Genomic DNA, 16,932 nt, shown 5'->3' with positions numbered 1-16,932 from the left:
CCAGGCAGGCAGGCAGGCAGGCAGGCAGGCAGGCTTCCCGGCTGGAGGCCCAGATGGTGCTCTGGCGAGTCAGCCAGCTCTGGGTCTCTGAGCCTGCAGGACGGCAGGACAGCCCTTCTGTGGCCGATATGGCTGAGGCCAGTCCTGGCACCTGTTTGTGACTATGGACCAGCAGGGGGACGGCAAGGCTGGCACTCAGAGAGATCCGTGCCAGTACACAACAGACTGGGAGACTAACTGTGGAGGGACTCACTAACACACTGACGCGAGACGTAGCTGCACTTCTTTTGATGACCACCAGGCGGTGTACAGAGTATCAAATAGAAGACAGGCTGTGATGGTTGGTGTTCAGACTTTTTAGTGTCCTCTAGAGTCCACCTAAGAATGTTCCAATCATTATCTTATTATTAGGAATGCACTCAGCATTTAAGTGCCGGTTTCACAAACTTAAAACTTTATGCATGTCCACTTTCCTGCCAATGGCCGTTTCTTCAAGATCTGAGACCAGTGCTCATCTGTGATGCTTATTATCTAAAAGAAAGGGTTCAGTTTACCCAAATTGGAAAGAAAAGTTGCAGTAAATGGAAACTACGTAAATCACGGACACACAAACGAAATCTTCACGCTCTTCTGTGGCAAACATTTCCAATCTCAAAACTTGGGATTGGCTGGATAATGCTGCCGGGGTCAATGAGTTTTGTTATTTGGGTGAACTTCATCCCGAGGAGCATGAAGCAATCTTCTCTTGTGGAAAACAATAGGCGCCAATCACAGAAATGAAAACAAAATTATTGGTTTCGGTGGCATACCAGCACAATTGAATTATAAACAGCGGTACCCACCCGACTCTGCAGAGTGGGGGCTGTGTGTCTTGGAGAAGGGAGTTGTGCCCGAGCCTCCTTTGCGTGGGTCCTCCTGCTCGCTTGAACGCCGTCTCCAGTAGTTGAGCTCCTCGCGATCCGACTCCTGGCATCGTCTGAGCACGCTCACCGACCTCCGTGTCTTTTCCACCATGTCCACAATGCAGTTCAACACCTAGGAGGCGCAAAAGTTAATTGACTGAGTTTGCTTTTAGGTGTTTTTGCAAAGAAATATATCTATATCTTATCACTGCTCATTAAATTTGTCTTCATAGCAGAAATCTTTCAGTAAAAAAAAATACTCCAGTAAAACAAATGACATTTTACTCTTTCTATATCACAAGTCATGAGCAGCAGTGGCTCCTGTCCGCACACTTACATGGTCCAGATGCCTCCATTCATCAGCCCACTCTCGGTCTGTCAGTCTGTGGTCCACTGGCTCCTCACGGTAGCCCCCGTTAGTGCCTGATTAAAACACACACACGAGAGAGACCACAGGCCAACGTGATTAACATTCTCCTTAACGTATGAAAAGCCACAAGCGACAGTGAGTGAGTGAAAGGTGAGAGTCTGTGTGCATCTGAGGTAAATCTGTGCTTTCTTAGGACGACAAAACGGGATTATTTAAAATGTGAGATACAACAGTTTTGCCACAAAATGTCTTGTGAAGATCATGAATTTGGGAACAAATATTTTCCTCACATAGCAGAGGAGACATGACTTCACAGTCAAAGGCAGCACTTTCTTGCATTCAGAATGAAGAGAGACAAGCAGTGAGGCAAATGGGGAGCAAAAAATTAGGAACAAAAGATTCGGGATGGATTGGGACTGAGGGGCTGTGAGCAAGAAAGGTGGGGTGAGAGAGAAAAGGAGAAGCCTGTGATGCAAAACAGACTTCCAGCACCCAGAGCCTGCACACATCTGGAAGTCAGCTGTCAACCACACACACACACACACACACACACACACACACACACACACACACACACACACACGCACACACACACACACACACACACTCCCCAAACTTCTCCCTTAGCACCTCCCTCTTGGAGCTCACAGCATTCCAGTAGGGAGACACTCAGGCTGAGTGGAGTGGCTCCACTTCTAAACACAACCAGCCGGTCTGACACTCACTGTGGAACATTACAACCATGAACACACACACATATACACACACACACACACACACACTAATTTATTGAGCTCTCTGATGCCAATTCAGTTATTACACGATACTATGACTTAAGCAATATCTAATTGCACATTTAACAGTTATAATAGTTTGCACACACAAACATCTTGATACATGTCCACACACACATGGACTACAAAGACTCAGTGAACCACAGTCTCTTAAAATTGAGTAACAATCAGCCAACAAGAGGCCACATGCACACTAGGCCTGCTGAAGAGAATAATGACTCCCTCGCATGCGCGTGCACACACACACACGCGTGTGCGCCTTCCCCTCGACCTCTTCACTACTCCTGGTTCTCATCAGTGTTCATCAGTTCAAAGCCGCGAGTGTGTGGACTGATGTGTTTATGTGTGTGTGTGTGTGTGTGTGTGCCTATGAGTTAAGTGGCGGCAGGCGGGCGGGAGGCTGTCAGACAAGGGACTAAGGCCTCGTAAACACAGCACCTCTACCATGAACATATCAAGGTGTGTTTCTGTACGTGTGTGTGTGTGTGTGTGTGTGTGTGTGTGCCTGCATCTGTGAGCTACTGCTGTTTCCACTGTGTGCTGACAAGTGCCAAATGGAGGGAAGATATACACCAGAGTAGATCCAACCCTCCCTGCCTGGACAGTATGGCTCTGTTTATACACGTGGAGTCCAGGGATATACGGGGACGGCTACAAAAACACAGAGACCACCCCTTATCTCAAATGTATATGTCTGCTTTCAAGTGTGTTAATTTCTAAATGCAGCAGCCACTTGAATTTGCAGTGCCGCGAGGAACCGGATCACGGTTAATATTTTGGGTTCTTAAGTGGTTTGCGCAAAGCTTACATGATTTGATAAAATGGGAAGAAAAACAGATGAATAAGGTTGTTTGTTTTAATTAACTGAACCTGAAGTGAAACCGAAGCACCAGCAGCGTGACTGAGATTGAACTTTTCATCACCAATGACGTGGAAGGAATATGTGCGATGTCAGTCACTACATTCTCACTAAAAAAAACAACTATTTTAGCATAATTTTGCATCACATACCAGGGAGCCTGGGTCTGTCCTTAAGTTCACGGATCTCCAACATGCGCTGGCTGTGCTCGCGGTGTAGGATGTGTGGCGCTGCGATGTCATCCAGGGCGTAGTGCTGCAAGGGTGGAGGGGTCGGGTGAAGCTGGTTGCCGAGGGGCAGCGGGTGGGCAGGGCTGTGTCGGGGAGCAGGGCTGATGGTGCAAATCCGTTTTGTGGCGGGCTCCATGGCTACGGGGGGACGTTCGTGGAAACCGTTTTCTTTGCCTCTGAGGAGGGGAGGGCAGTGGGTGAGCAGAGGGACTAAAGGCTTTAGATATCATAATATATCATAGAGCTTGTAGGTTTATCTAACCTGTTGGGGCTGTGTCTCTTGCTACCAGCATCGGGGGTCTCCATCAGCAGCTCAGAGGAGTCTGGAGAGGACGCCATGGTGGTGCTTAGCAGGAGATGCTCATGCTGGGACAAGTATTGGGCTGGGGTCTGCTTGGCTGCCCGTGCACAGTGGAGTAGCTCCCTCTGCAGAAGGGGTAAGTTTGCCTGGCAAGACAGAAAAAAAAAAATTGGAACGGTTCTTTCGAATTTGCCAAAGAGAATAAAGATAGGAAAGGAAATAAAATAAGAGGAAAATTACGAAATCTTTCTATTTTATGATAGGGCCTTGTTATACCAGGTTAAACGTCGGCCACTCACACACTCAGTCATACAGCTACAGCAGCACCACTCCACAGACCACAATGCATTTAACACTGTAACAGAGTTAGGAGACACAGTGTAGATCTGCCTCCTGATGGAGATGCCTGACTGGGAGTAAGGGTGTTTTTTTTTAAGAAGGGGCATTGACTCCCTGAGGTCTGGCTGTAAGGCTCACTTTGAATGTGGGTGTTGTTCTGCGGCAGCCTCCACGGTGGCTGCGGCTTCCCTGGCTCAAGTGAAAATAGCTGAGTTTTCTAAGCCGCTGCTGAAGCTGGTTACTCACCCCCTAGCACGATGATCCAGAGGTTTATAGACTTAGAAACATTTCAAGACAAATGATACACAGGCTCCGCTTCTCCCTCGTTCCTTACCTTCTTTTTTTTAATGTTTATCTGCGACTGTCTATGTCCTATCTTTCCATCTTGCTTTTGTTCCCCGCAAGTCCCTAATTAGGAACAGACTCTGGTGTGTTTGCAATTACACCACTTCCTCACTCCCTCTTCACGAGCAACCAACTAAACAACCATGCCGTTCTCATTTTGAGACTCTGACCTCCTCCTATCACGTAGCGCTTTCAACCATCATCTAGCAGATTCCGTCAATCCAGACCCCCTTTTTCCTGTAATCTGACCTGTCGACTGGCTAACGCTCACAGCATCCCTGGCACTTCCTCCTTATTGGTGTACCGTCTTCCCCAGGATGCCGATACCTTGGCTTTATGGTCTACCATCTAGAACACCCCGGTATTCTCATTTGCCCATCTCCCCATGCTCCTCTGCCTCCCTTCCTTCCCTGGGGCCCCAGCTAGCGAACACATGTGCCGTGTGTCAGTTGAGCAGAGGGCTCTCTGGGGTTCAGCGAGGCGGATGCTAGATTGGCGGCGCCTTGGCAGCTGAATGCTCTTTTAACGGGACAGCGGCTCCATATGGCGCACTGAAGCCCATAAAAAGGGAAGGGAACGCTTTATAGGCATGTTTCACACTTCCGAGTTCCCACTTTTCCCTCTCTCTCTCTCTCTCTCTCTCTCTCCACCCCTCTCTCCTTTCCACTTACTCACCCCCTGTCTTTGTCCCATCTGTCTGTTTCTCCCCCACTCTTTCTTAAGACAGACTGCTCTCAAGGAGTTGGAATCAAGTTGTGGAGACCCCACCCCCTCGTAATAAATTTGTAGAAGAAGGGGAACAGAGGTTTCTTGTCTCAGCACTCTCAGACAGACAGATGGAGGGGCTCCAAAGGTGAGTAAGAGGTAAGTGTGGAAAAAAAAAAGAAAAAGAAAAAAAAGAGTAGATTCTGAGTGCTTGAAGTTACAGCGGTACAACTGAGTGAAGATTTATAGGCTGCTTTACTGAAGGGAGCTCCTAAAAAGTATACTCTTGCAGACTCCCCTGGTTACAAAAGAGCTCAAGAGGCTGTTTAACACTCACACACTCATCTGTTGCTTGTCAAGTCAACATGCAAATCTTGATAGTTACTTTGAACTGCGGAGAGGCCGTTTATTAAATTAGAAAACCTACAGAGATCCCTATTTTTAGACTATTGCTTTGTATCCTGGTAACGCAGTAATAAGGTGTAATGAATCGAATACTTTTCCTACGTGACTCACACGCTGTAATGTGATTGCCCATAGATTATTCAGGCCACGCCGAATGAGGGTTATGTTAAGGACCTTCTCTTTATCACTTCTGATTAACATGGTTGACAACGTCAGCCGAGAGAAGTGAGGGTGATGCTTTTAGCAGGGCTAGATGATTCCAACAGGCCACGGGCTAACCTCAGGGAGCAAGCTTTAACACTTGGCTGAGAGGGGGAAGAAAAATACTGCGGCAAAGAAAAAAAAAAAAATAGGCAGTAATCCAATGGAATAATGCAAAGCAAATATAGGAAGCCGGAGAGGAGGTTGAAGATGCGTTTACCTTGAGAAAAGGAATAACGAAGGGCCGTAAGGGGAAGTTGGTGGCCTCCTGAAGCCGTGAATGGAACTCCTCAATGGTAACTGTTGAATTCTGGGAGACAGGGAAAGTGCAGTTCAAGAAACTACTGTTATTACCAGCGCTAAATGTCAAATGTAGGTAACACCACACCATAAAAACCGCTCTGAAACAAAGTTAGTCAACGTCATGAAGATAAGACGTAACGCCAGATACATTTTCTACTAAAAAATTATCTTTGACACAAAAGAACTTACCACGAGGGCCAGAACCAGGCTTCGGACGTTGTCTCCTATCTCAGGAGAGATGTCGTTGCCAAACTGCTGCAGCGTGGTCAGGAAACGTTTCAGCTTGCTCAGCTGGCGAGCCCCACAGGTGGCCGGCAGCTGCTGGTTTGCCAGCGACGAAGAAGAGGAAGAGGACGGTCCGTTGCTGTAGCGCTGTGGTGGAGATGGCACTGCATTCAGGGTTGGAGGGGAATGATGATTCCCATTAGTCACTGGGGAGGAAAGGTGAGATGAAGAGGGGGACAAATTAAGATGATGCCCACTTAGAGCGGCCATATGCTTGCAACGCACCTGTGTGGCTGCAATTAGTCAGTGTTATTTTTCAGCTCACTGCTGTCGATAAATTCAAACAAGATGTAAAAAGTCCAAAACACACAAGCTACAAATTTAGCTCGTGAAAACAAATGTGAACTTTGAGGCAGAAACAAGAGACGTGACATCAGAGGCTCGCTGAATCAAAGAAACTCTGGGTGAGTGACCCTTACATGCTGTGGTGGAAAAGGAGGCCGGGCGAGGGCCGCTGGGGTTGACAGAAGGCAGGGGTGGCATAGTGGAGCTGGCGCTGCTGCTGGGGGCTGATCTGGAATGAGTCTTAGCATCCACAGGAGAACCGGGCATGGCAGGGCTCTTCTTCTCTCTACTGTCTGCAGAGAAAGAGGAGGGGGAGGTCAGTTGTGGGTCGCTTCTAAAAAATGCTGCTGGTATGAGAATGAATGAAAACAAAACCTTGGTTTTTACTACCCAAACTGTATTTGTTTTTTTTTGCAAGTGCCCATTGTACCTTTCTCTCCATATTGAATAAACAGCACATTCACAAATGCACAAAATAAGTTATAAAACAACCATAGTACAACAATTTTCATTTCAAAAATATAAAAAGTAGGAATAGTAGGAATTTGACTCACTAAGGCGTCCACATGAGTACGTAAGTAAACAAGTCAATAAAAAGCCCTACTTCACTTCCCCTCGTAGCTCAGTATTAAACTACTGATCAATGCAAAAGCTTCGGGTCTATACTCACAAAAGAAAACAAAAATGCCCACCCCCCCCAACCCACTTCACATCATGCAACACATACTGCCAGGGTATCAACCACCCTGCCCCCCCCACCCATCAAAGAGCCAGATGTCTAAAGTTTAGCCCCTCACTCCCAACCATTCAGATCAATAACAGAAGAAATGCTGAAGAAGCCTATTGTTTGGGAGAAGAATGCCCCCTCATTGAGTTCCCCAGTAAATGGGGGGTAAAGAAAAAAATGAGAGAGAGAGAAAGGGACGAGGTTATTTCACGCTTTACTAACAAGATCGTCAAAGCTTTTGAATGTTAAGCGCAACTTCTCAATATGCTATTGCCGCTGAATGAGACCACCAGATAAGGGATATGGAGAAGTGAAAGTGGGGTGTGGTGGTGGTGGTGGGGGGGGTGCGGGATCAGAAGCTGCCTTTGTCTCCTGAAGACCCATGAAGGCCGGGTCCCGTCTCCATTTAGAGTGGATCAGACTTTTCTAACTGCTTCAAGAATGGACGATTAATAGACAAGCATGGTCCCACAGGTCATGGGTCAGCAGAGAGCAGCTTTTTAAATTTGGATTCATGGTTTTAGGGCTTTGGCTTCAATGGCGCCCTTTATATCTTTTTCACAGCTATGAGCTCAGCATGGCCTTGAGCCACAGGGTCCCGTTTTATAACGGCTTAAGTTGGAAGGTTTAAGCTGTCAGTAGGTAGCTCAAGAGAACTCAAAAGGAGGAATTACACCTATTGAATGCATAAAAAGCATTTTAGATTTTGTGAGTGCAAAAATATGTAAAAAAAACACACACACACACACGACAAATGCATTAAAAGTATAGGTGAATATACAAGCGTGCATACAAACATCTCAGCCCTGTTTGCCTTCCTTAGAGTCAATCTATCTGCACACTCTCATGTCTGCAACTCATTACACAGCTTTGACTGTTCTTCCTTCTGTTTTGCAGTCACTATAGCCTCTCTCTTTCCCGGCCCTGTGGCCTGCCTGCCATCACTCCACCTGTTCACCAACATAGGGGGCAGGAAGGAGGGATCTATGCAGACATTTGGACCGTCATACCCACCACACACGCGGTCTGCCAGTGCACGGCAGGAAGCAGCCTGCGGCACGCACACACACACCGGTTCCAAAGCTCTGCACACTTCTTCCGTATGGCCAGGAAATTAGACTGACATCTCAATAACAGAATCAACGGGGCATAAGGCCCCAGTGTCAACACTGTTACCATGTAAACAACTTTATATAGGTACACAAGAGATGGGGTTTGGCCATTCAGCATCCACTGGCAGTGAACAGTAGTTTTGTGTCCAAATCAACTGTCATGCTTGTAATGCTTCTCTTGGGCCTGTTTGACTGACAGGTCTCCATGAGGCCACAGAGATTAAACACGCACAACACATACAAACATATTGTATATGTGTCTTACTTTGCATCCCATTTCAATAGTAAACCGAGAAATTAGGTGGCAGCTGTGCTCATGCGATCTTAAGATGTGGCATGGTCTGTTGTTAGCCGTGCCAGAGGTAATAGCCAAAGCAGGAGACATCAGGTGTGTGCGCATGTAGTGCTGACAGCCCACAGAGAATTGCCTCTGCTTGTCAATTAGACAGCGTACATAGCTGGATGACTTCATCTGGCTTGCAAGCACCTGAGTCCAACATATATAGTCAGAGGACTGTCAGGGGAGGCAGCTGTCACAGCAGCCACAAAACACACACACACACACACACACACACAGTGTACAAAGTGGTCTGATGTTAACTCAGGTGAATATTGGCTTAGTGGAGGATGTGGGGTGTTTGTCTGGCCTAAGTGCCACCTGTCATCTTTGCTTTAATGGAACAAAGGCTAGGTAGACAGCTCCTCAACACACATCAACCGGATTACATGGAAATGCCATGATGCATACACAAGACGTTGAAGTAAATTGGGATGTGAGCAGACCGATGCTTGCTGAGCGTGAAACCGGCAAGCAGAAGGCTTCATCTACATTCTTTAAAAATACTTCTGACATAATGGACTGATTGAGCAAAATATAAAACTCTGCTCATACCGTCTTGTGGCGCTCTTCTTCCTGTTGCCGTCTCTCATCTCTCCTCAACAGATTATATATATATACATATATATGGAGTAAGTTTTACAATCTTATCTCACTTATTTGCTTTCTACAACAGTTGCAGGGATGGAAAAGTACTGTGCATCTGTGGTGACGGCCGCTGTTGCTAGCCAGGTGTTCCTTGTTTGTTCAGCTTCAGGTGATGCTCGTCTGCATTAAAACATTCAATTGGCTTTAATTGCCTCTGCCTCTGCAGGTGATGATTCAGAATGAGGCTGTGGGAGAGAAAGAGGGGGATAGGGACAGAAACAGGACAGGGCTATTCCCTCCGAGCCACTGCTGCGACTGAAAGCAATCCATTAAATAATGAAATCGAAACCGACAAGACAAATAAAGTGCAGAGAACATTAATTTACCTCCTTGTGTAAAGTGAGCAAGGATAACCAACTCAGTGCAAATAGGTTACACTTGATGCGATATATAAATAAAATGTGTTCAGTGTTCAGGGTTTGTTAAGGTCACGGTTTAACTCTGAAGTTTGAACTCTCTGGCAGCTGTGACTCACGAGGCATGTGTGTGCAAGGATTGTGTGTGTACTCGTGCCGCACTGCTATCTGTGTGCTGTCATTGTAGATGAGTTGAGAGAAGATGTAACGCAGGCCCGACTCATTTATCAGTGAGCAAAAAGACAAAGACAAGAGTATGGGCAATGTTACAACTATGTGAACTCAGAGCGCAGACACGTAAACCTGAAACACAGCTGACTGAGTCCAGTCGTGAAGCAGCTTGATCAATTTAGGAATACTGCAAAATGCATGCTTTCTTACCAGGAGTTTGATGAGAATATAAAGAAAATGGCATAATTAGCCTAGCTTAGCATAATAGCAAGAGGAAAACAAAAGCTAACTAACTAACTTAGCTTTGTAAAACACTGCCTCATGGCCTAATAACTCCAAAGCTGCCATGTTGAGTGTTTTATGTATTATAAAGAGAACAAAATGTAGGGTTTAGTGAGTTATCTCACGCTACCACTCAGAAATGAAAAGTCCTCACTGTCTTTACTCTGAACAAAACCGTGGGTGTTTTGGTGAATAGAAAGCTAACACATGTGAATAAGAGACTTTTTGAGGAAGTTTTTTCAGGCTTATTTTACCCCCTTTTATCTGTGCTTCTACTCTGTCTGCTAAGTTAGGCTAAACATGTATTGGACCATGAGTGAAGAGAAATGACTCTCAATAAAACATCTAAATATCTTCCTGGCTACCCCCACCCCCACACTTACAACATTTGAAACACACATGAAAAAAACATGATCCTTCATGCTGACCACGTCATAAGCAATGGAAACAAGATCGCAACTAAGTAACGCAGACAATAGAGTTGAAAATTAACCACATGGAATAATGAAGGAACAGACCCCAGAGTGAGACACACAGTGAGTGAAAATAGCATGAAGGATCAAAATATGGCAAAAAAGGGACAAGCTAACAGCCCCCTTAGCACCCATGCAACTGATGGGCACTTCTCTCTCCTCCTCCTGTACCATATGGATCTAATCGGCCAAGAGCTGGCCAGCTGGGACCTCCAACAGTCACCTGTGAGGGAGGAGGAGGGGGGTGCAGAAGGGACTGCTGGAGCCTCCTCCGCTAAGCCAAGGCAGCCCCCTCCTCCCCTAACACACACACACACACACACACACACACACACACACACACATTTGTGCCTTCCCTCCAAGGAGAGGAGGAAGGAGGAGGACATGGAGGGGAGGGGAGGGGAGGGGAGAGGAGGCACGAGGCGGCTGAATGCAAGCGAGTGGACTTAAATGCCGGGGAGACAAAGGCTGCACCTGGTCCCCGTCAGTCCACGCACACCACCACAATACAGCACACATCTGTTCCTCTATCCTGCGCTCCCTCCTGACCTCCACCCACACAAACACACACACACACACGGCGAAGACAAGGGCGCATGCACCAACACTCACACAAAAACATTCACTTATAAAACAGATAATTCTTCAGTGTACGGTCTCTCTCGTGTCATGTTGCTGTTGTAGCCTCATCACTAAACAACAGGTTCAAGGATTTAAGTGTTTTCGAGGCCTTTCAGCGGGTCTGTGGTGTCAAATTTCTGAAAATCAGTAGACACGTGTCCCCTTTGCTTATTTCAATCAACTTAATTTATACCATTGCTCTCTTGGGACTGAGACCTCCTCAACTGTTGCCACGATACAGTTGCCTGACTTTCACGTCAGCACTCGCCATATACTTTTAACCAAATAGTTTACATTACACTGGTTTAGAATATAATTATAAATCAGCATTTTGAGGTGTACTTTTATACATTTGAGCCAAGGTTGCAGAGTGAGTTTGCACATATTAATGACAATTTTTACATCTTTGCTTACAACTAAATTGACTTAATCATTTGGCATCCCCACTGAGGATAATATGGCCCAAAGGTTGCCTATGTGCTATCACAGTAGCACCTTTACAAACTGTGCAAGGGCGTTAAACAAGCATAGACAGGAATAAGAAATTAGTCGGCAAATTAGAGGCGCCAGACCTGGAGAAGGAGGAATGCACGCAGGGAGAGAAGGATGGAGGATGGGAGGGAGGGAAAAACAAGGATGGAAAATACTGTTTTCATTTGGTTTCATCTGAAAGACAAGTCTAGTTGTCAGACTCAGAGCCAGGCTGTTTTTCTTGGCTCTCATTACCACCTTCCAGCCCTGTAGACTACATATTTGGACAAAACCCAATGTCAACACTCTGCGCCTCTCTCCGCTATGGAGAGGAGAGATGGGGAGGTGGCAAGGTCGACGGCAAGGGGGAAAGTGAGAAAAAGATGCATACGTAAACAGGGAGAGGAGGAAGGGACACCTTAGGAGGAGGAGGAGGAGAGATGGGACAAGGAGAACTGTAGGTGAAGAACAAAGAGACAGAAAATGTGCGTATGTATCTTTCATGCGCAAATGCAAAGAGGCACAGATGTGTTCCCGAAGTGAACTCGTCACATTTCCCTGAGACGGAGCGACGGCGAGAGAAACCCTCGCATAACCCCGTCACTCAGTGAGATAATTGCAATAACACTGCTGTGATTCAGCATGCCACATAGTGAAAAGGGACCATGGAATGGAAATGTACTTAGTGGCAGAGCGAGAGAGAGAGAGAGAGAGAGAGAGAGAGAGCGAAAAGAGGGGATGGCAAGGCAGACAGACGTCGACCATAAAAACTAAGAATGAGCAGTAAAAGCGGCACAGTGATGTGATGCTGGAAGCGCAGGAGGCTTGGCCAGGGTTGGACAGCGAGAACGGACAGTGTCCACGTGTACATGAGGTCAGACTGCAGGGAAAAGAGCGAGGAGAATATACTGGATGGGATTTTAAGTTAGCGACCTTCATAAAACACTCCAAAACACTACAGTCAAGGATAATTCGTCTTAGCATGTTTCATTGCTCCTGCAATTTTGCTGTTTTGGGGACGTCTTCAAACCCGTCACCATATCAGCCAAAGTGAAACTTGATGCGGCTATTATAACGTAGAAAGCGGGAGGAAAAGTTCTGTACATTTTTTTTCGATTGATAACTGAGGAAAAAACCAGCAACTGCACTGAAAAATATCTGGTTCTTTGATAAAGCACCACAACATAACCTGTAGTGTTGTGAAATTACCCAGGAGCCTCCCATAGAAGATGCTATTAAAAGAAGACAAGTTTCAAATTAATTTACTAACCGTTCACAACTTTGATACTGTTCAACAATTATAAGTAAGAAAGAGGCAAGAACGAAGGGGTCAGCTTGTATGTGTGCGGCGTAGACTCACACACACACACACACACACATATGTAGCTGCGTTCAGCCTCTGTTACAGGCTCCACTGTCACTAGGTCAAATGAATGTGTGTTATTCAGAGTGGCCCAAACTTCTACCACAGACACACGCCTGCGTCACACACAGCTGGGCCGTGAGAGATAGAGCTGGAAGTAGATGTGTGTCATTGTGTGTGTGTGTGTGTTGGCCTCATTTACCAGGTGTTGGGCTTGTCGTTGGCTGAGTGGAGAGAGGAGAGTTACACCTGAAGTAATACACACACACACGCTCACACCTGTGAAATGGCCTGCCTGAGGCACACGAACACACACCCACTCAACTGTGATATAACAAGGACAGCTCAAGTCTGTCACTCATGACCTCGAACCGCGAACGCTGTGACACACACACACATATATATACGCAGACTCTCTCACACCAGCTCCCCTTCTCCAAGGCCAGTGGATTATCTGCCTATCTGGTTACGACCCTTCTCACCTCTCCGTAACTAATTGTTTAGCTTGCCCATCAATCATCATGAGGCGAGCGATTCTTTAAACTCAAGACTGTAAAAGTGAAAAAAAAAAAAATCAGATGTAGCATTTATGGAAGCAAGACAGCATTAAAATTAAGTTGTACTTGTTGGTAGAAAAAAAAAAAAACATATGATGTCAAAACAGACTTCCCTGGCACACAGAGAAGATGTATATCATCATGTGTGTCTGGAGGATTAAGACTGGGTGGCTCCTTTACATTACCAGACAATCAACTTAACATGCAGCCACAACAAAATACCGTTTCCGCTGGAGTCTGCACTCCGGTAGACTAACATACGCAGGCTCACACTCCAAACTTGTAAGTTACGGTAGTCCATAAAACGAAATAGGAGCTCTAGACATGAGAAAACAAAGTGCACATTAAGACTGACCTGCGTCAGACCGGGTGTCGGAGGCCTTAACAGCCGAATGGTCTCGGCTTAGGTCCAACCAGATGTTGCTATCATCACGGGCCAGTGCTAAAGACACTTACACTGCCTTCACTGACCCAGACAGAGAGTGGTGGTGCTATGACTCAGTGGGCTTTTGTGTTTAGGTTAATCTAAAGAACTTCACTTTTACATTTTAGGTATTAACAGCGACCCACACTGTGAGACAATAAGCAGGCACTGGGTCAGAGTTTCATGGCTTGTTAAGATAATGATTGTGATGTTTACTGGTTGTTTTGGAGATCTTCCCTTTCAGTTTTGAGACTCGAGAACATTCAAACACAGTGAAGCACACTGACACATAAACATACCTCACGGAAAAAAAAAAAAACTACAAACAACTCTACTCACTGTATTGCAGGAAAACAAATATATTATCCTTCCCCCAAGCATAGACTGCACAGATGACTGATCTGTCACCTTCAGGTTTTGGGGATGCAACGAATCAAAGCTGAGCACGTAGATATGGTCCATGGAGTCCATAAACAGAGCTGTGGGCAAGCTTAGCCCAGCTGTATAAAAGACCAGAGCTCAACAACCGCTGAGAGAGACAGATAAGTAAAACAAAGAGGCCAGCTGTGCTCATAACAATGAGGGGAATGAGACAGTGGAGGATGAGCGTATGTTTGTGAGCGTGTGTGCAGAGGCGTGTTTTGATGAGTGTTATCGCTGTGTGTGTGTGTGTGTGTGTGTGCGCACGCACATATGTTTAAGAACGCAGTGTATCTTTTACTGCATGTCTTGAAAACATGTACGATTATAGTAACATTTAAATGTCTACCAGATAATGGCGATGTGTGTGTGTGTTTATTTAAGTTTTTTTAGTATCAGCGAAGAAAATGTCATTGGGCAAGAAGATGTTTTTTTTTTTGTTGCTTTTGTTACAGAAAATACACCCATATTTGTCTGCACTTACTCAGAGGGAGAAAGAGGGAAAGCAAGAGAGAGAGAAAATAATGACTTTGACAGACAAATCATGGAGCGAGGCAGCACCACCCATTACTTGTCCACCTAACAACACATGCAAATATTCTTTTTTTTTTTGTTGCTCTTGCAAGATATTTACAAATATGCATCAATTCAATTTTATGTAATTTATTATTCTTTTATTTATGCAGTCAATTACCTCAATTCAGGGCTTGAAGTGATTTGGTTTTTCATGCCTTTTAAGCATGTGCTGATACTCTCCACTCAAAGACCACACCAGCCCGGTGAATAAAGGTCTTGTCTTGGGTCACTGAGCGGGTCTGTCAGGCCGGCAAAGGGTCAGTAGCCCCCTGCAAGAGACCCCTGACTCATGCACTTAGCACAAGGACAAGGGGCTCCCATACAATGTCAGTGGGAGGTTGGTTGTTGGTTGAGGTGTTTAGCTGCTCATTGACACAAATGTGTCTGCACGCTCACTAACACACAGAGCCATTTACACAGTCAGGAGATGTTCCCCTGCGACGAAACAATCTTTCAGAGTGCTACTTGTAGTGACTGAGCAGTTTCTGTTGAGTAAATTGCCTAACCCTTTCATGTCCACACACACAAACACATAAGCCGGCACACACACAGTCAAACACACAACCACTCATTGAGCCCCCCGGGGCAAGATATCACAGTTCTCACCACTGGAACTAATAGAGCACTTCCTGCATCAAACTCTTGAAGCAGCTGCTCTTTTCTCTGCGTGTATGTGTGTGTTGAAAAAGGGGGCATTCTGTGGATGAATTCTTCAAATGATAGCGTGGTGAGAAAGGGTCATGGTGGTCTGTTTTTCCATTTATTACCACGCTTTCAATAGGGGAACTCACAGCTGGGAGTGGAGTCAAAAAGAAAAAAGAAAAAAACAAAAAAGAGCTACAGTAGGCTATAAGACAAGCAACCTTGTACTCATGCAGACACAATGTCTACAAGACACCTGGTGCACACATGCACACTCACTCACTCAGACTCAACCATACACTTATCAAGCATGTCATCAAAAACTTCAAAGCCTCATTAATCCATGAGAAAAACAGTAACTGCCCATCGGGAATGAATGGAAGTAAAATACATTTTCTGAATAAAATAAACTGAAATGTCACATCCTTGATCTTTTGCACAAACACACAGAGCCATACGCACACAGATACAGAACAGTGCCTGCTGTCAGGAGTGTGACAGTGTCCAGCAGACCAGACAGGGGTCTCTGGTTTGAGACTGTGCAGCTGACAGTTAGTCGCTCCTATCTCCCTGACGGACTGGCCTGGCCTGGCGTGACACTATCCAGGTCTCTCTGCCTTTTCTCTGTCTGCTTCTCCTTCACACACCTCCTCCTCCGCCCCACACGCACACAAACGAACACACTTCCCTCTGCAAGGCACCGTAGGTGTTCCAAAAATTGCAGTTCGGGTTACTCATACACAATATCCACGGTACAACAATGTGACATTTGCACTCTGTTGGGATCCGCATTCCCACTGATGTCGGTGTTGTGTAACATGTAGGCACAGCATGAAAGACAGACGCAGCAGATCCCCTGCTCTTCCCATATGTCTGGGATACTGTACAACAGATGCACACGTCTTCTTTACCTATTTTCTTCTGCTCTGCTTGCCATGTGGAAAAACGGATTACTATCTGAGTAAATGACAGCTGAGAGAGAGATATGCCCCTTTCTCACATGAAGCCAATTACTTCGCTGGGTTTATTTATCCGGTTGAGGTAGCAGTTTTTTTTTTCCATGTTTACACATAAGTATTACTTATGGGGGGAAAAAAAGGAAAAGTCCTCTCCCACATATCACAGTCATTCCAGGTGGATTAGACATTTCTTCGACTCGCCACAAGTGGAAGCAGATGGGGGGATCAGGAACACGTTGAAAAATACAGAAACAACAGAAGGCTGCATGTTTTGGCTGCTAGAACCGAGAATGTAGCTGCTTTTTCACTGAGGATGTGAGGAATGTTTCCTGGGAAAATTACTAAAATCTCAGATGTTAGATTGCCACGGCATCCTATTTAAAAAAAAAAGAGATGGAAAAGAAAGGAGAAAATCTGGACTACCTCTAAGCATTTGATCTGAAAAATTCTTCCTCAAAACTAAAAAAAA

At 45.7% G+C, this 16,932-nt stretch overlaps 1 protein-coding gene across 2 annotated transcripts in view; it reads right to left on the bottom strand.

Moving 5' to 3' along the window:
• The window catches only part of cbfa2t2 (CBFA2/RUNX1 partner transcriptional co-repressor 2), a 34,808-nt gene that overhangs the window by 3,998 nt on the left and 13,878 nt on the right, over window positions 1–16,932 (bottom strand). For both annotated transcript variants that reach the window (XM_070845406.1, XM_070845412.1), the window contains exons 2-8: window positions 6,459–6,617; window positions 5,944–6,185; window positions 5,672–5,761; window positions 3,418–3,602; window positions 3,078–3,331; window positions 1,240–1,325; window positions 843–1,035 (exon numbers count right to left, since the gene is read on the bottom strand). In XM_070845406.1, coding sequence (XP_070701507.1) covers window positions 843–1,035; window positions 1,240–1,325; window positions 3,078–3,331; window positions 3,418–3,602; window positions 5,672–5,761; window positions 5,944–6,185; window positions 6,459–6,617 — 1,209 coding nt within the window. The remainder of the gene's footprint in view (window positions 1–842; window positions 1,036–1,239; window positions 1,326–3,077; window positions 3,332–3,417; window positions 3,603–5,671; window positions 5,762–5,943; window positions 6,186–6,458; window positions 6,618–16,932) is intronic.

Source organism: Pempheris klunzingeri, chromosome 2, assembly GCF_042242105.1.
Source record: "Pempheris klunzingeri isolate RE-2024b chromosome 2, fPemKlu1.hap1, whole genome shotgun sequence".
Classification (NCBI taxonomy): domain Eukaryota; kingdom Metazoa; phylum Chordata; class Actinopteri; order Acropomatiformes; family Pempheridae; genus Pempheris; species Pempheris klunzingeri.
The sequence above is the reverse complement of the archived record's forward strand: the minus strand, read 5'-3'. Positions and strand labels throughout refer to the sequence as shown.